This window comes from Octodon degus, unplaced genomic scaffold (assembly GCF_000260255.1).
Source record: "Octodon degus isolate 3935 unplaced genomic scaffold, OctDeg1.0 scaffold00020, whole genome shotgun sequence".
Classification (NCBI taxonomy): Eukaryota; Metazoa; Chordata; class Mammalia; order Rodentia; family Octodontidae; genus Octodon; species Octodon degus.
This window is the reverse complement of record NW_004524596.1, coordinates 15062906-15084181: the sequence shown is the minus strand read 5'-3', so window position 1 is coordinate 15084181 and position 21276 is coordinate 15062906. Positions and strand designations below refer to the sequence as shown.

Here is a 21276-nt window from a genome sequence, read left to right as displayed (position 1 = left end):
TTAAAAAAAAACATATTACTAAGGGCTGGCCAGATAGCTCAGTGGATTAAAGCATCTGCTTAGGCAGACAAAGTGGCCAGGGTTCAATCCCCAGGGTGCTGTGCTGGCCCCGCCCCCAGAGCACACTGAGAGGGCAATTGAGACTGGGTGTGGTGGCGCATGCCTGTAATCCTAGCTCTTGGGAGGCTGAACACAGGCGGATCACTATGAGTCCAATCTACATAGTGAGACCCTGTAGACCCTTATTAAAATAAAGATAGATAGATATGGATATGGATATATAGAGAGAGTCAGAGACAGAGAGAGAATATACAGAAACCTGTGCAGGCAATACCAGAAGGTTGGGCCCCTTGGCCAACGGGTCTGACAGTAGCTCTGCACTCTGGAAGGCAGCAAGGGACAGAGAAGACGAGGATGGGGCTCTCCAGCCCCCTGGGCCCTGGATCGCTCTTGCACCGGCACAGCTCCACACACCAGCGGCTGGGAGAAGGAGCGCCATCACCACCACTGAGCAAGTGCAGGGGACTCCATCTCAGGAGACACCAGTTTGAGTTTGCGATCCAGGACACTTGGGGGACAGCAAGGACAGACAGGTGCAGTCTCTGGGCTCCCCTTAATTGCCCAAGGAGAGACAGACCCTCCAAAACAAACTGGGTTGGCATGTCTCCCTCCCAAGGGTCTCATCAACCAGAGATGATCAAACTCCAGTCACAAGGAAGGAGACTAGAGGCCAGCACCAGGCCGAGAGACCGTGTGGAGGTCACCCGTCCTTCTCAGGTCCCATTCATTCATCTTTGTCTGAAGTCCTTTACCCTCCCTGAAGCACACGTGTGCTCCTGCACATAACAGATGCATAGCCCTTTGCTCCTGTTGATCTGTCCACTAGCAGTTTCTCGTAGGCTCAGAAGGAACACACATAGAGGGAGCATTTTCCCCCTCTCAGTCACGCTATAGGCAGAGAGATAAAATCTGGAAAAGGGTGGGCCCCGTGTAAGGAAGCCAGGAGCGGGGTCTAGCCTTAAGCATCCATGTTCCTGCCACTGGCCCATCGATTGCCAGCAGGAGGCGCTGCTGTGCTCCAACCCTCCCCAGCCCAGTCTCATGCATGCTGCCCCCTCCGGCTTTGACTGGCCCAGCTCCCCAGAGCCCGTCTCCTGTACTCAGATGTGGGCCACAGCATGGACCTCCTGTCCTCACGTCTCTGCTTCAAAGCTCTATTCTGAGCCAGGAAGATCTGGCCCCGCTTGGAGCCCCCAGGAGCCCTGAAAAGGAGTCCCTAAAAGCCCATAACCCATTCAGCACTGGCTCTTCAAATAAGGCCTTCCTGCTTCCAAAGTGTGAACTCCCACAGAGCAGGGACTGGCTGTGACTTACTAGCTGTGACTTCGCATCCCACGAGTTAAGCCCAGCCATCAGCACCTAACAAGGGAGAACGGAAGGGGAGAAAGAGAGAAGGCAGCACGCTGCATCCCTGAGGGAAGTTCCTGTCTAGGATCCCAACTCCTAATGCAGAACCCCCTGGGCCCTTGCAAGAGCCATGCGGCCTACTGCCACTGTAGGCCAGGCTGCCTCCAGGACTCGCTTTTAAGCCTTGGAAGGCACGGATGAATCTCCCTATCTTTATGTAGAAAGTACCAAGGGAGGAAAGTACCACATGATAGGAAACACGGTGGGCCTGGAAAGTACCACATGATAGGAAACACGGTGGGCCTGGGATCCTCTGCTTCTCTGAAGAATCTGACTCTCCCAAATAACACAGCATAGACGCTGGACAGCAGGCTGAGGAACAATGCTAATGAGCCATAAAAAGGGGGACTCTCGCTCTGCACACCCAACCCGAGGAGCCCCGCACACGTGGCACCAGGATGCACAGCGGGCCCAGGTGCTCCCTCCCACGCACGCCCCCGCCACTGTCTTCAGAGTCGCAGGGACCGGGGAGTGGACAGAGAAGCAGTGGGCTGCTTGCCCAGATGCCCCACCCAGGACAGGAGGGCGCCTGTGATTTCAGCATGAAAGGGGCTGCTGCCAGCACTGGGCCCCGCAGCACGACACGCAGTGACTCCGGACGGGCGCGCGCTCCGCTGGGCCCAGCTCTAAGCAGAGGAGAGCTGGCTTCTGGCACTGAGTGTCTGTGCTGAGCCCCAGCAATCGCCACGGCCCCGAGCACCAAACCCCCGCCCCAACCCAGCCACACACTTCTCAGCACTGCATCCCTCAGGTCACCCAGAGATCAGGGCTCAGACTCCACGGCCAGCGACACAGGAGGCCAGAAGGGCTGGCCCGAATACCCCTAGCCTACAGACTGTACAGAAGAAAGACCAGGACCTTCTGGTACACGGAACCATGTTCACCTGGGTCAGTCCGGCTGACCAACGCTCCAAATAGAAGCACACAGAGCCAACTCGGAGAGCCTCGTGCCCCGTCCCGTAGGACGGCCAAAGCCATGCAGCTCCTGAGAGAAGACGGCCAGGCTGCATCAGGGACGGACCCGCAGGCAGACCACTTGCAGGCATGCTGCCCTAAGAGGTGAGGCAAGGAGGAACAGAGCAGACTTCACAGATATGTCAGCTCAAGGCCAAAATGACCTCAAGTTAAAAGAACATGGGGGGAGGGGGCAGATAGCTCAGCGGACTAAAACACCTGCTTAGGCAGAGTGCAGCAGCTGAGGTTCGATCCCCAGAGTGCCGTGCCAGCCCGCCCCAGGGTGCACTGAGAGGGCAACTGAGCCTGGGCATGGCGGTGCGCACCTCTAATGCCAGTGCTTGGGAGGCTGAACACGGGGGGATCACTAGGAGTCTGACCCACATAGTGAGACCCTATAGATCCTGTACTAAACACAAGAAAGAAAGAAAGAAAGAAAGAAAGAAAGAAAGAAAGAGAAAAGAAAAGAAAATAGGGGAAGCAAGTCCCACCTTTCCCACCTTTTAGAGGTGAAATTTTTACATGGGTCTTGAGTGCAGTGCATGTGTGTGTGTATTTCTTTTACTTTTTTCCTTTATATGAAGAGATCATAGCATATCTACTATTGTATCTTTCTTACCTGTTTACTTTGAACATCTGTCCTCGATATAAACAATAAGCTTAAAAACATACCATGGTTACTTATTATCCCACTACAGAGTTGTGCAAAACATCCTTTAACTGGAGGCATTTAGTTTTCCAATGCTAGTTTTGATGCGTTCTCTGCCTGACCTGCTAGGATCTCCGTGGAACCAAGCCACAGCGGAATGCCTGAGTAGTGAGGAACTACAGCTGCGCTCTCACCAACAGTTCAAATGGTACTTGTTGAGCACCTACAATGTGCAAGAAATGGCTAAGAATGAGAGTTGCATTGAAAATAAGCTGGTCTTGGGGAGTAACCCCCAACTGCAAAGAGGCAATTTACTATTGAGGGACAGACTAAGGGTATTTCTTCCTCTGTCTGTCTGTCTGTCTGTCTGTCTGTCTGTCTGTCTGTCTCTCTCTCTCTCTCTGTCATGAGTACTAAGCATGCAAATGAATATACAGGTTATAAAACATTACTGCAGAACAGGTAATTACATGGCATATTTACCCCCAATCTATTGCACATCATAAATTCTTCCCACTATCCTCAGCATGCCCAGTGTGTTATGAATTAGGTAAATAAAAATCAACATGCCCTTCTTCAGAATTATCTCCCAGGGGCTCAGGTAGGAGAGGAAACCAAGTTAGTCCTTAGCCCCAAGCGCACCTCTACCCCAAAGGTCAGCCCCAGCAGGAAGGAACCGTAACCTCTGACAACAGCTCAGCCTGCTGTCTTCCTACCCAGCAAGCCAGGGAGTAGGGAGGCAGGACTCGCCACTCGCGTCCTAATTTCCTGGAAAGCCCCGCTCTGTTCTCCTCACTCTCCCAGGCCAGGCCCTTGCTCAGCCCGCACTCGTGAGTGCAAGTGACAGCGACAGCGCAGCCTGGCTCCAGAGCTCTGTACTACTCCCTGGTTCCCAGAAACACGCTTGTCTTGGGTTAAGGAGCAGCCAAGAAGAGGTCATTGATCTCTGTCTCCAGGGCTTGGTGACTTTGGCACGGGAGGGACCACAGCTTTCCAGATGTTCTGCTGAAGGCCTGGCTCAGCGCCAGGGAAACCCTGCAGAGCTACAAAGGGAGTCTATTCCCCAAGTGTGCACAATGCAGAATGGAAAGCTCTCAGAGGAGGCAGGGCCCTCGGAGACACTGGCATGGGGACCACCATCTGCTGGTCCCACTCCCGTCGTGTCCACGGCCACCATCTCTGCTACACCCTCACCGCCAGCACACACATGAATTCACTCTTCAAACACCAGCTCTGATTTCTACAGCAACAAAGTACACGCCAACCGCATCTGAAAAAGCAGCAAACTTGACAGAGACCCTGCAGAAGGGCAAAGAAAGCCTGGAAAATCCTGGCCTCACCCTCGAAATCTGCCCTCCAAGAAGTGCCAGCCCTTCAAGGGGCCCCAGCAGCAAGTCTAAAAAATGAGCTCTCTGCTCTCAAGGGTGCAGTTCCCCTCTTCTTGCTCCTTTCCTTTCTAGAAAGGAAAGAGACGGAGATGCACTGACTGAGCCAAGGCAGAAGTCTGCGAGTTAGCTGAAGAAGGAGCAATCCCTGAAGACAGCATTCGTGTGGCCACACAGCAGTGATAGATGACCACCGCTAATCTGAGTAATCCATCACCCCCGGAGCAAGTATTTTCTGAGCACCTACTATGTGCCAGGCATTACTCCGGGTTGCTAGGGAAACAATGATAACTCAGATAAAACTCTTGCCCTTGAGAGAAGACATTTTAGAAGGAGAAACAGAAAGAAAGAAAGAAAGAGAAACAATGATAACTCAGATAAAACTCTTGCCCTTGAGAGAAGACATTTTAGAAGGAGAAACAGAAAACAAGTGAACAAATAATAATTTCATAAGGCAACAAGTGAAATAAGCAACAGTTCTAATAACCGCAACAACAAATTCCTAGAGTGTGATATTTGTAAAAATGGAGGCAGTAGTATGACATAGAAAACAAGCTAAACTCCCCAAACTACGCGTGTGAGGTCTTTGCAGGCAAAACAACCTTCCACGTCCATCCGCTCATTCTGTGATGGTCGGCTGTTGAGCTAGTAGCGAGGGAAAGCAGCCCTGCTGCCCACCCAGCCAGCCACCAGTCCCCGGGGAAGCCTACGCCTGTGAAATGATTTGCTCAGGACCTACTGAGCTTCATTCTTAGAGGTCTGTGCATCAGACAACCACAGGAAAATAAAAACACACCAGGCACGAACCAGGAGGAGACCTTTATAATACTTCCAACAGCCTCCGAATCAATTTTTAAAAAAATAGATAAAAATGACAAAGGAAGGAAGGAGCAAACATTTCTGAGGGAAGGCCAGCACAGACATCCGAAATAATCTGCAGTATCAGTAATCATCAGAGAGGCACAGATTCGAATAGCAGAGGCGTGTCACCTCCCATGTTTGCAGAAATTTAAAGATCTGTAACACCCACTGTCCATGGAGATATCAAGCAAGTGGGTTCTGCACACAAGCCTGCAGGCAGCGCTCCTTGGACCATCACTTTGGAAAACAAGTCATCAGTACTCAGAGGAGCTGAACATGTACAGACCTATCAAATGACCAGTTCAGCACCTAACTTGTAGGGAACAAGGCAAACATATCCCCCAAAGTAGCACTGTCCTAAAAAAAAAAAATTGAAAATAACCCAGATGTCCACAAAGAGGAGAATGAATAAATGAATTTGCCATGTTAATGCAGTGGAGCAGTACCCAGAAGTAAAAACGGATGAGCTGCAACCCCACAGCATCCCTGAACAGACGGGCCTTGAAGGCATGATGCTGGGGGAAGCAGAAAACATTTACATATTTAAATCAAGGTCAAAAGTAGGCACATCTAAAAGTCATACTTAGGAAAACATAGGTATAGACGGTAAGTAATACCACAAAAACTGTAAGAGCATTGCATTTTTGTTGTTCTTGCTGTTTGTTTTCTGTGGCAGAACCGGGGATTGAACTCAGGCCCTTGCGCTTGCCAGGCAAGCATTTATTCTACTGAGCCATCTCCCCGGCCCCTGCAAGACGATTGTTAACACAAGTATTCCAGATAGTGATTACCTTTGGGGAAGAAAGGGTGAGGACAAGATCAGCGGAGGCCTTTCTCTTAAGGTGGGTCATAGGTAAAGCTGACCCACAAGCTGTCATTTCAGAACAAAAATAGTAGAAGGGAGGGAGGGAGGATATGCCTGATTTAAATTAAGGACAGACTGATTAAAAACAACCAAATCACAGCGTGTATTCTCCTCTCAGGTCAAACAAAGAAATAATCATTTGTTTCTCCAGAAAGTTGCCTCGAAGAGGCCACATGTACCACAGGAAGTGAAGGTTAAATCTAAAGGGCCTGCTTTGATTTAGATTTTCAAAGATTAAAAATAAAAACAAAATACGTTCCTGCCCGGGCACGGCTAGGTGTTCCAGGCTGGCGTGGCGGGAGTGTGGTCACCACGGCTATAATTACAGGCAGGGAGAGGTCCAGCAGCCCTAGGGACGTCTGTAATTAGGCAGGTGAAGTCTGTCTTCCAAGCTCCAGCCACTGCCTACAGCAGCCCTGGTGACCCCCAACCCACCGATTATAGGCAATTCCTGACTGTCCCCCGCGTAGCTTTCCAACTGCAGGGACAACACATGGCAGCGCAGCCGTCAACTGGCAGTGACATTTCGCAGTGTGCTTTCTGCCTGAGAGCATCTGTACCCCTTCCTCGGCTCTGCCATTTTTCTCAGGACCACAGTAATCCCTTAATTCACTTAACTATTTATTCCCTAAGTGCCACTTTCCCGGCACTGCCTTAAGCCAGGCAAGAACAGTGGAGATCAGAACAAACCCGGCTTCAACTTCACAGAGCTTAGACCAAAGTGTGAGTGTGTGTGCCTTTTATCCTTTAAAAAAAAATCAAGCACAACAGCAAAAATGGGGAACATTAGCCCTTATGATGAAAGACAGGTCTCTACTACTTCACAGAATGCAGGGCCATAGGGCAGATCCTGTAACCCACAGTCCTGGGGGCCTTCCCAGCAGCTAAGCAGCTTGACAGGTCCCCCAGATGATCAAGTGATGAGGAAAAAAAAAAGCTTTAAAAAGCACAAAATACTGGAGATTCTACCAAAGATTATATCTAAACAATGAGACATAATGAGCAAATTTTCTAATACATTTTAGTTCTGTGGCAATGAAATCCCCCATCCTAATGTTTAACTCAATTATTCAACTTTCGTTCCTTTGGCTTTCAGATGTATTTTTAGAAAACATCATGTGCAAGTGTAGGGAGCTGACTGCCTGCAAAGTGGGCTCCTGGTTCTTTATACACAGGCGGTGGGGTAGGCCCAGGATCCCATCTGCCTACAACGCTGGGCCCCTGCCTGTTGGCTTCTGAGGGAGGAGAAGGTTAGCTTTTAAGCAGGCAAAGCAGGCTTCACTTGCCATCAGTGAAAAAGCCCTAAAGGGAGAGACCCAAGCTGGAAGGTGGGGCAGTGTCAGGGGTGGAGTCAGTCAGCCACAGGGCCTCTCCCCCTCAGGAGACATCGCCCACTGTGGTGTAGAAGAAGCTCCTCTCAGGGCAGGAGCCTTTCAAAATGCTCCAGCACACCTGGCTCTCTCCCCACAGGTATGGCTTCCAGGCAAGGCTTTCCAAAGTGTGTGGAGCAAATTGTGACATCACAGAGTACATGAAGATGCACAACAAAAGGATGCTCTGCCCTGGGGGCAGGGGCTGTGGTCCTTTCCCACAGATGGGCCTCTGCAGCACCACCCCAGTGGGCAGCTCTTTAAACAAGTGCCACATCGCATCCAGGAGACAACAATTAAGGGGCCCCAGTGGCCGAGTGCGTGCCTTGCACACATGAGCCCTGGGTTCCATCTCCAGTGCTAAAACACAGTGAAGAAGGAGAAGGAATGGGAGGGGACAAGGGGGCACGAACCGTGATGGCGCAGAGTGTTTCACTCACAAGCCTTCGTGGGAGGGGTTCCCACAACTTAGGATCCGGACAGGCAGCCTCCCCAGTTCTTTGAAAACAAGATTCAGATTTTTAACATTTCCTCTTTTGCAGAAATTTTCAAGAAATACGCCTATTGTGAAAGGCGATGCTACAGCCCAACTCCTCCCCGCTCTCCATCATTTCACCCATTCACAAAGCAGGCCTTGGAGTTTTAAAAGACAAACGGCTGCCTTCTTATTATCATCTGTTTGTATTTAGGGGAGTTATGTGTTACAAACATTCAGGTCTTCTTTTCCAAAAACCATTTGAAGACTGGAAACTTTTGTTCACAAAATCCGAAAAAGACCCGCAATCACCCAGTCTAGCCTCCAGCTAGTAGGAGTCTGCTGCACAATATTTTTAAATGATCCTTCAGGCCCCACTTGACTATGTTCTGAGATGGAGAGCTCCTTGCTTACCATTCAAGTGTGTTTATCTTCCAGCGAGCTCCGTCTAGAACAGATTTTCCTCACATGCTAACTTTAGACCCGCCTCCCCATCTCCCTGTCACCCTTCTCTCATTCTGCAGTGCCCTTACGAGCCACACAATGAAGTTCTACTAGGCCCTCTGGTCCAACTTGGAAGTGTTTAAATACACACATCTGGTGACACTGCTCTTTGGCCAAGAATCATGGCCCCGGCCCCCTCCTAAAGGAAGTGTAAGAAGAAGCAACAGCTCACTGACTCACTCTTGTATTCAAAATCTCTTCAAACTGCGACACTGAATTCCCAGCCCCTGCTGAGCCACACCTTATCAATGCATCACTGTCACCAGGGGTGGGTGGGGCGATCTGTTACCCTCAGCGAGGCGGGAAAAGAATCCCTGCTTCTGATTACAAACAAGGGGGTCAGTACACGCCACCTCCCCAGAAAGCAGCCTGCTGCTGAAATCACGGAAAGGAGAGGGCCTCCCGAGGGGCGGGGGCTGGCCCCTGCCACAGCTGCGCTCCCTGAGACACCCTCTCTGCTGTCCACCTGGGGCCTGGCGGTCTTCTCCGTCCCAGTTCCTAGCACACAGGTGGTCTCTGCTTCCAAGCTGGTTTTGTGTGGTCAGAACGGGAGGAGGCAGCTCCCGGTGGCAGTCTGGCCTTATCACAGGCCGGGAGGGCCCCCAGCAGCGGGCTCACACAGGCTCCAAATGGCTGTGCCCTGTGTATCAGGCAGGGGACAACTTGGAGTCAAGGCACACAAAAGACAGAGGAAACAGGGGCAAGTGCTGTTGTGAGGAAGAAGGGGCTGGAGGGGAGGCTGTGTGGAAAGGCTCCCAGGAGGAGGTGAACTCACAAGCTACTGAGAGGAATAACTGAATAAAAAGGGAGGGGACAAGCCATCATAACTGGGGCTTTGTTATATAAGAAGGCAATGAAGTCGCCTCCAAAAGCCCTAATGAGCACCTGCCACAGCCAGCTTAAACACCCAGGCCCAAACCCACCCGAAACTGGGTGTACGCTGGATCAAGAAACAACTGATTATCCAAAGTGGAGTCAACCAAACACCTTATTTATTTCAATAGTTTCCTTTAAAAGTTACATTTTTCCTGTTCTTTTCATTTAATCACATACTCATTTATCCAACACGTAAGAATTATGTCCTTACTGTGTACCCAGCCTCGAATCCAGATCGTTCTCTCCCTCCCTCCGTCTCTACCTCCGTGTCTCTCTGTCTCTCTGTCTCTCTGTCTGTCTCTCTCTGTGTGTCTCTCTGTCTCTCTCTGTCTCTGTGCATCTCTCTGTCTCTCTGTGTGTGTCTCTCTCTGTGCGTCTCTCTGTCTCTCTATGTCTCTCTCTGTCTCTGTGCGTCTCTCTGTCTCTCTGTCTCTCTCTCTCTCTCTGTGCGTCTCTCTGTCTCTCTCTGTGTCTCTGTCTCTCTTCTCTCTCCCCCCCACCCCCCCTCCCATAAGAAGCAAGTGCAACCTGCCTATTACGACAGTCATGCGGAAGTACGTTCTAGCAAGGTCCCTGGACCAGTGACTTTAATTAAAGCCCCAGGAACCAGGAGAAAATCAGCATGATGGGATCACATCCAAGCACCACTCAATACTTCAGAGTATTTATAGAAAAACAAACACCAAAACAAAAAAATCCAATATCCTGACTGGTGGCTTTTAGAAGGGTTATGTGGTGCTTTGCTCTCCTGGTATAAACTGGTTCTTCTTCTCATCTCTGAAGAACACTGGCGCTGTCCCTTTTGACCTTGTGCAGAGCACAAAAGCCAAGACTAAAGACCAAGGCTTGGGCGTTGCCCAGCCCCCCTGAAGATACCGAGAGCCTTCTCAATTCCCTTCCCTCGAAGGAAGGAGAACAGGGAGAAGACTTTAAATAGGAAAGGAGCAAAAGGTCTCCCCTTTGCAGCCAACTAAGTGGGACCAGGGAAGGGAGTCAGTCGATTCCCATGAACTGGAAACTGAAGCCTGCTGTGCATGGTCAGCGGGAACACCTTGGGCATCATCTCCTCAAAGTGTGGTCTGGGAACTGGACATCGGGGTACCTGCAGTGCAGATGTCCGGCCAGAGCCCAGGCCCACTGAGTCAGGGTCCACGTTTTCACAGCACCTGCTAGGGACTCAGTAATTCCTTTATGTCCCATTTTCCTTGTACCTAATGGGGACGGTAAGGCCTATTTTGCACATCCATCTTGGTGTAATCTCTCTATGGAGATCTAGCATGACAATTTCTGTTCTCTCCCACTTCCCTGGTCTAGGTAGCCTAGAACTACAGAACCAGTAGGGGTCCCGAGTCTGGGTGCAAAGTGGGCCAGCAGGGCCCAAGTGGAGAACAGGAGTTGCTGCTGGACATGCCCCAGCTTGGGAGCTTCCAGAAGGCAGGGACTATGGCCTCGCCCTCTTTATGTCTTCCACCCTTTGCAAGGCGTCCAGCAGGCAATACACTTGATCTATGCCTGCTGCCTGAATTGGTAAATTAAGCAAATCACCAATCACAGAGCAGGAATAAGAATTCAGATCTCAGTAACACACACTTGACTTCCTCCAGGCCTGCTCTCACTGACAGCTTCAAAACACCACACACAGATGTAGGGGTCACAGGTGTCTGTCACAGAGAATGCCTCTCCCTTTGACTTACACATCCCTATGATTGTCGCATCAGGAGACAAGCTGGACGGCCTGGAAAGTACCTAGGTAGTAACCCCTGACCTCTTCCCATGGCCATTTGCCCTACGTAGCTGGACACAAAGTACCAAAGCAGTGAGATCATGCATTTGGGCAGATAATCATGTATGGGATACCAGAAAGCACACACTAAGTACCTGGACACTGCCGGCACCACAGAGGACATCGGGCTGTGGCGTCCACACGACTCTGCACCAGGAGACACAGGCTCAGCTCGGGCACAGGAAGCCTCGTCCCCTCCGCCCGAGAAGGTCTTCTGACTGGGAAGTGTGCACAGGACACTCATCCTGATGCTCCCTGCCCTGGACTGCACGGGTCGGCCCCTCGATAGCATCGTGCGGAGCCTCACTGCACCGCTCCATGGGCAAGGGCACGATCACAACTGTACTTCACGCTTTAGTTTTTCACATTTCTAAATAATTGTTTAAATAGCTCATATACATACTTGGGAAAGAAAAACAAAATTATAGGCTAGACAAGAAATGTTCCTTCCTTTCCAAATTCCCCTTTCCTCTGGGGAAGACAACCACTATTCCCAGTGCGCTACTATGCCTCATTGCAGAGATGGCCTAAACACACACACACACACACACACACACACACACACACACACGGGTACACACACAAACATGTCCACTTGACTGTGAACCTCCAGGGATTTGGTTCTATCTTCACTCCTGCACTTTCAGCTTCAAGTAGAGTAACCGGCAACCCAGGACACCTGACAGCTAGATGCTGAACAATGAATGGAGGAGTCAGGGGTTTCCTGAAAAGCTGGACACATCCTAGCTCCCCTTTATTTGATCTTCTGCTTGCAGGGACCATCTGAGGACAGAAGTTATCTCCTCCACCAAAGACAGAGGACCATGGTCAGCACCTGCGGATCCAGCAGAATCCCATGGGGTCAGTGCCAGCTGACAGCATGCATCGAGGCTCCAGGTGAAGGACCCCACGTGGCGGCCCCGCTGCACTTGGTCCCCCCAACACCTACAGCACGCGCCCACACTCACTTGCCTCTTTTTCTTGGCACACAAGCTTCCTGGGAGCAGGCGCCGTGTTCACTGGCCCATAGCCCTGCAGCCTTGCATACGTTAGGGGAGAAGATTAAGCATGCATCCAATGAAGGAATGTGGGTGAGCAGGAGGGAGAACGGGGAGTCAGAGACACTGATTCTCACCCACGTCAACTGAGCACATGCGCACTCTTGCCTGGGTCTACAAAAGCTTGCACCAAAGGCTTACAATGAAGGAGGAAGAAAAGAGGCCTTGCGTTAGCCCCTCGATTATGGACCATGAATGCACTCGATTGTCATTATGTGAATGTTTCAACAAATCTAGGTAATAAGGAACATCAATAAAACTGTCAGCAGTGGCCAACTTCAACTAGATAAAAGAACAGAATAATTGGTACTGGAAGACAACCCTCTAAATTAGGTTAGATGAATGGAAATATTCTTTTCTTTTAAGCCAAATCACAAGAACATTAATAAAAGTAAATGATAAAATTACAGGCCACTCTGATCAAGCATGATCTTCACCGCAAATACAAGTTCCCCCAAATAACAATCATCTCTGTAAGACGCAGAAATGATATAGAAAAAAAAAAATGGGGCCAGGGAGATGGCTCAGTGGATTAAGCGCTTCCCTGGCAAGTGTAAGGGCCTGAGTTCAATCCCTGGTTCTGCAAAAAAAAAAAAAGAAATGATATAGAACAAGACGTCACAGCCCTCATGGCAGGAGACGTAGGGCCCACCACATAACTAAGGACCTATTATAAACCCACATTTTCTATAAGCTTATTTCTTCCACATAATTTGCCTTCTCCAATCACTGCATTAGTAAAACAGGCACACATGTCCAGGCTCCTTCCCTGCCAGACAGAGGGAGGCTCTGCTCTGGAAAGCTCTGGAAAGCTCCGGATTCCAGGTGGCTACTCATTTGCAAATGCTGGCATTTGGCGGTGTTAGGCCGACTTGCTTCTGAGGCACTGCCCTGCTTCTAGAGGCTCTCTGGCAGCAAGTGAGGGCTTCCTGGCTTACTTCTTTTCAAACATTTAGCAGTGTCTCTTTGCGGCACTATAACCTCCCTGACGGGGCTTGGTGCGGTTCTCATCTGGCACAGCTGGTCACTTCGAGGAATTACTACTGGATGCATCCTGACAAGGGTGCAGGCAGAAGTCTGGGTAATACCTTATCCTGCTCCCTGTGCCTGAGAATGGACGCTCAAAAGTAGCCACGCTGAGGGCACCAGAACGCCCAGCACAACTTGCAAGACCCATGTTTTGGAACATCTGAATGTTATTCTGTTGGTTTCATACTCCAAGTACGACCTGAAAATCATACACGTCCACGAGGTCTGGGGAATCCAAAAGATGAAAATGATGGGAGCTCCACGGTCTAAAGCACACATCGCAGGATGGAGACAGATCTGCATCTTGGAGCTGGTGCCTGGCGTTGAAGTCCTCTGTGCAGGAAGCTGGAAGCTCACCTTCCGCTCCTAAGTAACCGCTCTTCATAGAGATGGAACAGAACTTGAGAAGAGAAAGCAGGGAGTGTCTAGGCTAGACCTGGGAACACCTCAGGAAGGCTGGAGAGGAGACCAAGGGCAGGTCTGCGGAGTGACTGGCATTACCATGGAACCCTGGGACTGCTTAGGGAAAAGGAACATATTTTTAAGAGTCTCATGCTCTGCTGACTGCGCTAGCTGGGCACCTGAGCACGTATTTTTAAAAGCCTACAAAGGGACACCAGACCTACTCATGACTTTCCCACACCTCCACGCCACAGGTGCCACAAGTGCCCCATACAGTGTCATGGGTTTGATCACATTTGACCTAGAACACTCCTGCTTGGAATCTGGAAGGGAGCGAGGCTTTGGCCATGAAGTTTACAGCCAGAACAACTGTCTTGAAACTTCAAACACAGACTAATCATTTATGGCGTTTCATTTTCTTGCTTGCGCAGCGTGACAATTGCTGCCCAGAACTCTGACGACTGTCTGCATCGATGCTCCCAGAGAACACTTACTCTGTCTCTTCAATTTACCCTGCCTGTCCCACCCTTCCAAAAATAAGAGCCCCAAAGCTGTCTCTGGCCATGACAAAAGAGAGGCCTCTCCACGTCTTCTCTGACAAGCTAATCTGTCTACCCTTTCCTTTCCAGTGCAAAGCCTGCCTCTTCCTTTCCTTAAAGTTTTCCTACCTTGGTCCAGCTCCGATTTATTCCCCTGGGGACAGGTCCTGGCGACTTCCAATTCTGCTCTCAGTGGCTACTGGCTGGTGTTGTTGTCTAATGCTTCTTTCCTGCACGTCTTTGATTTCTACTTAAATTATAAGCACCGTGAAGGGAAGGCTCTGCTCTCTAATTCTTGTGAGTTCCATATTTCACTTTCCACCTCTTTGCCCACTTCCCAGTTCCCTAAACCAAGTGAGACACCAAGCTGGGCACATTTGTGGAAGTGTTGTGGCTATCTGCTTTTTGTTTGTTTGTTTTTTGTGGTACCGGGGATTGAACTCAGGACCTTGCACTTGCCAGGCAGGTGCTTATGCTGCTGAGGTATATCCCCAGCCCTCGTTGTGGTTATCTGAATGAACAATGCTTTTCTGCCAAAGGCGTTAGATTAAATAATGTGAAATTTAGAAGAGGCAGGATTCCTAAGAGCAGAGGCTTCAATGAGACTCTGGAAGTCAGGGGACGCTACCTACTAGAGAGGGTGGAGGTTCCACCCCAAAGGCAGAACTCCACTGCCTGCCACAGGCACCGACTGGACTCCAGCATCTCTCACAAAAGTCAGTAGAAAAGATCACTGTCCTGCTAGGATCTGAGTCAGGTCTAGTTTCAAACCAGGAATTGAGTGTGGGCCCCTATTACAGAGCCTAAGAAGGAGCCAACTACTGAGCTGGGACCAAGAAAGAAGAGTGAACTGCTTAATACAAAAGGGACTCCTGGACCACTCTGATTAAAAGCTAAGGATTTTAGTTCTATATTTTCTAAAAGGCTTCTTAAGAAATTAACAGAAGAACAGGGCTAGCCAGATGGTTCAGCAGACGAGAGCATGTGCTCAGGAAGATGTAGGGACTGGGATTCGATCCCCAGCACGCCTGCCGTGCCAGCCCTGCCCCAGGCGCACACTGAGATGGCAATTGAGACTGGTGAGGTGGCGCACGCCTGTAATCCCAGCGCTTGGGAGGCTGAAAACAGGAGGATCACTACAAGTCTGATCCACGTAGTGAGACGCTGTACTAAATACCAAAAAAACGCAAAAAACAAAAAACAAGAACAGCAAGGAGGTCATCTCCATGTTGTTCTGTCCCCCACAATCACCCTTCGGCTCGAGGCACAGCACCTGCCTTCTGCACGCCCCAGCTCCATGTGAAGGTGGCAGCGTCAGGGACTTGGTAAAGCTACCATTTCTACCTCATTATCTTCCAAGATCACTTCGGGATCCCTGTGCAATTTGCAAACTCCACAAGAAAGCTGCGAAGATGAGCTAAGATGTCTAAAATATCCCTTTAGGAAGGTTAAGGGATTTAATGGGTTCAGCCTGAAGAAGAGTGATTTAGTAGCTGTCTTCAGACAGATGAAGGGCTCTTCCCAAGTGGCTGGTGAGAGCAGGAGACCGCACGGTCTCAGTCCACACTTTGTAGAGATGGGACAGACCAGACCCTCACAAAGGAGAAGTTTCTGACATTAAACACCTCAGGACACAAACTGGGGACTCAAGAGGTGCTCAAGAAGACATTCATTTTGGTAATTACTTCATTTGTGGATGGGGAAAAAAACCGAAGACAGACAACAGCGAAATGGCGTGACCAGGGCTGAACTCTGCAGGATGCAGTCTCAGAGCTGCTGCCGATACGGCATGCCCTATGCTGCCTTCCTCTTGCCCTGCGCTTGGCCTTGGTGTGCCTGCCTTGGCCAGGGTCAGGAATCTGCCCTTAGAGTCCCCTGAATCTGATGCCTGCTGTCGTCAAGAGGACTGCATAAAACCCTGCCCACACTCTGCTCTGAGACTTGGGGCCTTTGATTATTTCCTGAGCATCTTCTATATGCAAGGACACTGTACCAAGGCACTATTTATTTATTCATTATGTACTCAGTACAGGGTCTAAAAGATCTTATTACACAGATCAGGTTCATAGTGATCCTTCGGTTTTCAGCCTCCCGAGCACTGGGATTACAGGCGCGCACCGCCACGCCCAGTCTCAGTCAACCTCTCAGCACACCCCAGGGGTAAGGCCGGCACAGCGCATCGCGGATCGAACCCTGGCTCGTGCATCTGCCTAAGCAGGCACTTTAGTCTGCTGAACTATCGGCCAGCCCTTTGCAAGGCACTATTCTTTAAACTTCCCACAGCACCTACTGCAGATGCCAAGATGGCTAAAAAATACAAAGCTCCACACTAGTAAGAATGACAGCCAAGACTTACAGCCAGGGCGGATGGGGCTTCTACGGCATGCCCCTTCCCAGACAGGAGACTGAGCAGTCAGCTGCGTGTGGCGGCAGAAGGTGATGGGGACCCGTTCCCGGTTCCTCGCCTTCCACTTCCACAAGGCAGTTCCTCCAGAAGTTGGTTTAACTGCATTATCCCTGATGTGTGCATTGCAAAAAAACCCTTCAAATTATGTTACATCTTCTGCATGTTACTGGAGAAACAACTTGGGGAACCAAACACTACAACAAGGCCCATTTCCTTCTTGCTATTGCTATCACCAGTTGAGACTCTAGAGAATTCCCCAGATAAGCACCACATCTAGATGGAAGGCAGGAGAAGAAAGACCTAGAAGCCCTGGGTCAGCTCTGACAGTCTCTTACCTAGATGCCTGCAGATAATGGTACATTGCCATATAATTTCAAATAAGAAATCATATACAAATTATGCTATACTAACCAACATACAGTACAAGAAATGAGCAACTGCGCATTCGAGAGCGACATTGCTATTTCTGCCTCTGTTACCTGGATAATTATGCTTTAAGTACATGCTGAGCCTGCAGCACCGTGCTTACTAGGCAGCCATGTGATCACTATCTCAGATGAAAACAAGAAGCGCCTAGGAGCGAACACATCCGAGCACTCCATGAGTAGGCTTGATAATATAAGCAAAGTGTTGAGGACCACACCTTTCCAAAAATAACCCATTTCTTCAGCGCTTTCTCCCTGTTGACAGCAGGCAGCACTCAAGTGTGATCTGACAGATGTCTATCCACATTACACCAACGGATTAAAGCACATGACCAGCAATGACCCTAACTCTCACCCAGGCTAACCCTTTACATCCGGGGTTAGGCTGTCTGGTTCAGCTAAAGCGCACACTGGCCAAATCCCATTAGGGTAAACGACACAGGATACGCAAGCAGTGGAATTCTATTAGACGGTTAGAAATCACATTATACCTAGCTCCAGCGGATATAGACACCCAGGCTTTCTAACAGCATATTCTCAACAAGAAGAATTCTTTGGCACGTCCTCAAAGAAGGGGCTGTAGCCATACCATCTCATCCCTCCCCTTTCTCTGAACTCTCTGGAATTTGCATGTGTTGTACAGTTTGGACCATTCCTGTGAATATATTTTTCTCCATTGAGAAGACAGGAGTATTGGAGACGGGTGCTTGATGGCAAAAGAATGGCCCGGTGACCCTTCAGCTGTGCCTCCTTTCAACCCTCTCACAAAACTCAGGTATCTGCACTCAAGAAGGGACTGCAGCAAGGATCTATGGATGCCCACATCTGTAACTATAATTGGACAGCTGTGAAAATCACATTTCACTGAGACCCTTCTCACACAGTATGGGAGACTAAGGTGGTTTTTATTTTCTAGATCCTCTCTTCCTTCTCTCAGGCCTTCCAGGGCCGATACCACCTCTGGGCCAGCAGCCCTCGGAATCCTGGCAAAGGACTGCAGACAGATGGGCTGCACACAAGCGGAAAACAACAAGACCAGCTTCGAGGAAGGGACTACTGAAAGTCTACCCACCACCCCCAGAAAAGATCTCAAGTCAGGAACAGCAAGGAAAAAGAACGGAAACTGTCTCCTCTGCTTCAGAGCGGCACTTGCTAGCAATGCACAGATTCGGGAGTGTGTCAGCATTTCTAAAGTAAACTCGATTTTCTTTAGATGAAGGAGATTTTTTAAAAGACTCAGAATTTAACCCAATGAAAAGTGCTTTCACTTGCAATAAACCACAGAACCAATTGCTTCTGATTTATTCATTCACTCATTCATCTTCCCTATAGAAGAAAAAAAGATGTTTTCTATAGTTTTGCAACTCACTGTCTCTAGAGAAAAAAGAAAATAACCCAAGCCTACCATTGCTTGTCCAGTATCTTTTTTCTTTTTTCATTTATATATTTGGTACAGGGTCTCACTACGCAGCTCAGACTTGTAGCGATCCTATTTTCAGCCTCCCTAGCCCTGGGATTACAGGCATGTGCCACCACTCTTGGACTCTGGTCAACGGCTCAACGCGCCCCAGGGGCGGGGCTGGCTAGCCATGGGGGACCAGGATTGAACCCTGGTCCCTGCACTTGCCTAAGCAGGTGCTCAGTCCACTGAACTATCTCACTGGCCCTCCGGCCAGCATCTTGGCACAGGAAATGCAGCTTAGTTAAGATGACAAGTAAAAAACTGAGTGTTGCTCATCAAATGTTTAATCAGGGTTTACAGTCAGAGATCACTGTAAAACCTGAAGCCTGGTGAATTTCAACGTATACCATGTTTTAAAAATAATGTTTACAACAATGTAAGACTTTACCTTATGGACTGATTTCTGAGAAGAGACTCTTGTTAGTCACCCAGTCTGGCCTCCAACTCCCAGACTCAAGCAACCATCCTGTTGGACTCCTGAGTGACGGGGCTACAAGGCACGCTCCCCTGCACCTGACCGGGGTGCTTAATTTCTTAATCTGAGTCGTGGACGCACTGGCGCTCATTTCACTCCCGCTCGGCCCCTTTGTAGGTGCCAGATATTTCATACTAAATATTGCTTATCTTGTTCCACGCTGCCCAGCGCTGAGAACAGGGAAAGAAAGCTGGACGTGCCAAAGCACAATCGCAATAAAGAGCAGAAAGCGTAAGCGCCCAATTTTGAAAGGATGTTGAAAGCTTCGAGCCTTTCCTGAATCGTTCCTGTCCATTAAAAGAGGGCTAAATTCTGGTAAAGGCCCCACATGTGCACAATCATTCTCTCACACCACACACCTGTTGGCTGGCCAGCGAGCCAAGTGAACGTCATTACGCACCACTATCAAGGACTGCATCACCCAACCAGCTCCTTGATTTTGCTCCCACACTCGTTCTGCCCATCACTGACTTCCACCTGGAGAGCAGGGTGGGGCTGTGGCTTTGCTGGGGAGCATGGAGTTCTCGGGAGGGGTTGTGAAAAGGGGCTGAGCCTTTCAGTCAGAAGAGCTCAGGGAGCTAAGTGCCCGTCTTCTTCCCCTGGGATACCATCCTCAACCAGCATTCGGTCTCCTTGCCAAGAACGAGCTGTTCCCGATCTTTGTACTGCCTCTTTAAAACCAACCTTATGGCCAGGCATGATGGCGCACACCTGTAATCCCAGCACTCTGGAGGCTGAGGCAGGAGCATCGCCGTGAGATGGAGGCCAGCCTCAGCTATACAGTGATACCCTGACTTAAAAAATAAAATAAATCAGAGCAACAGAGTTGACGATAAAAATAAATGATATAACAACCATTGTTAACCAGTTATTTTTGTTTTGTAATCTGTAACATGTTAGCCTGTTTGTCTTTGTTTCTGATTTTTTGTCCTTGCTTTTGTTTTTACATTTCAAAATAAAATAAGATTTTAAAAACAATAATAAATAAATAATAAAATAAAGCCAACACTATGTCCCCCTTCTCCCACAGAGAGGAGTGAGAGGAGAAAGATAGTTCCCAACCTCATCTGCATGAGCTCCCTGCTCCTGTCTCTCTTTTTTTTTTGGGGGGGGGGGCGGAACTGGGGATTGAACTCAGGCCCTTGTACTTGCCAGGCAAGCGCTTATTGTACTGAGCTATCTCCCCTGCTTTTTTTTCCCCCCTGTCTCAACCAGGTTTTATTTTCTAGCCTTCCCACGTGCTCTGCCAGCTCGGTCCTTACCTCCCAACACAAACTCTGAAAAGGTACTGAGTAAGCAAAGAAAACAATCAAAAAGAAGAGAGAAGGAAAATCCTACGACCCTAGGGAATCCACGTGCTGTCACAGCAGCCAGTGGGGAACAGAAATTCCTTCATGCCATTCTTTTTCTTTAAGAGTAGGGAGTTGGCGGTGTAAAGAACCAGTAAGATGATCTCTAAGTGCTCCAAAGAAGGAAGATGTTGAAGTTGGACACTTTCTCTTTTCATTCCTAAACACCGTTAGACCAACTGGTTTTACTTTCTTCTCACGGCATTCACACAGACCCCACACAGCCTCCTGGGAGAAGCTGCCCCTCCGCTAAAGCCCGCCCCACATGCAGTGTGCAGAAATTCCTGCTTTATTGGCTTTGCCTGGGAAGTCAGAACTCTTCCCTCTGTCCCACCGGTGGACAGATGGCTGGTCCCTGTTGCTACACAGGCATGGCACCTTCAAAATAGCCTTCTCCTTCGAAGAATGCCAATTAATCAAATGTCCTTGTGATGCATCCCAGCCAAGAGAAAGGAGCGACCCAGAAGACAAAGGGTCAGCAGAAAAACACAGGGACAGAGGTCATGCTCTCCTACCTTCACCTGACGACCCTGAGAGGTCGATGATCACATATACTTTGCCTTCCGGCTCCAGATCAATCTGCAATTAAGAACATGACAAGGGATTCTGTTAGTGCATTGAGTGGGTGACCTGAGAGTTCCCCAACATCTTCATCCCAGACTGTTAAAACCCAGAGTGACAGCTCCAAGCTGTGCCTCCGCCCACAATGCATCAAGCTACAGGTAAACCAGGACTGAGGAAGAATCTTCAGACAGAATGCCTGCTGTGTCCCTCACGCAGTACTCGAGGTCTGATGCTGAGGCAGAAAATAGCTCCGTCCCAGTGGTGCTCAACTGGGAATGGCTCTGCTCCTAAAGGGATTCCTGGATGCTCGCAACTGTTGTGACTGGCGGGACAGTGCTGTGAAGAGCGCCCAAAGGGTAAAGGCCAGCCAAGTGCTA

General features: G+C 49.5%; 1 protein-coding gene across 1 annotated transcript in view; it reads right to left on the bottom strand.

Moving 5' to 3' along the window:
- Nucleotides 1-21276, bottom strand: part of Prkce (protein kinase C epsilon) — a 503843-nt gene that overhangs the window by 296081 nt on the left and 186486 nt on the right. Inside the window, exon 2 of the mRNA XM_012513910.2 lies at nucleotides 20851-20914. Coding sequence (XP_012369364.1) covers nucleotides 20851-20914 — 64 coding nt within the window. The remainder of the gene's footprint in view (nucleotides 1-20850; nucleotides 20915-21276) is intronic.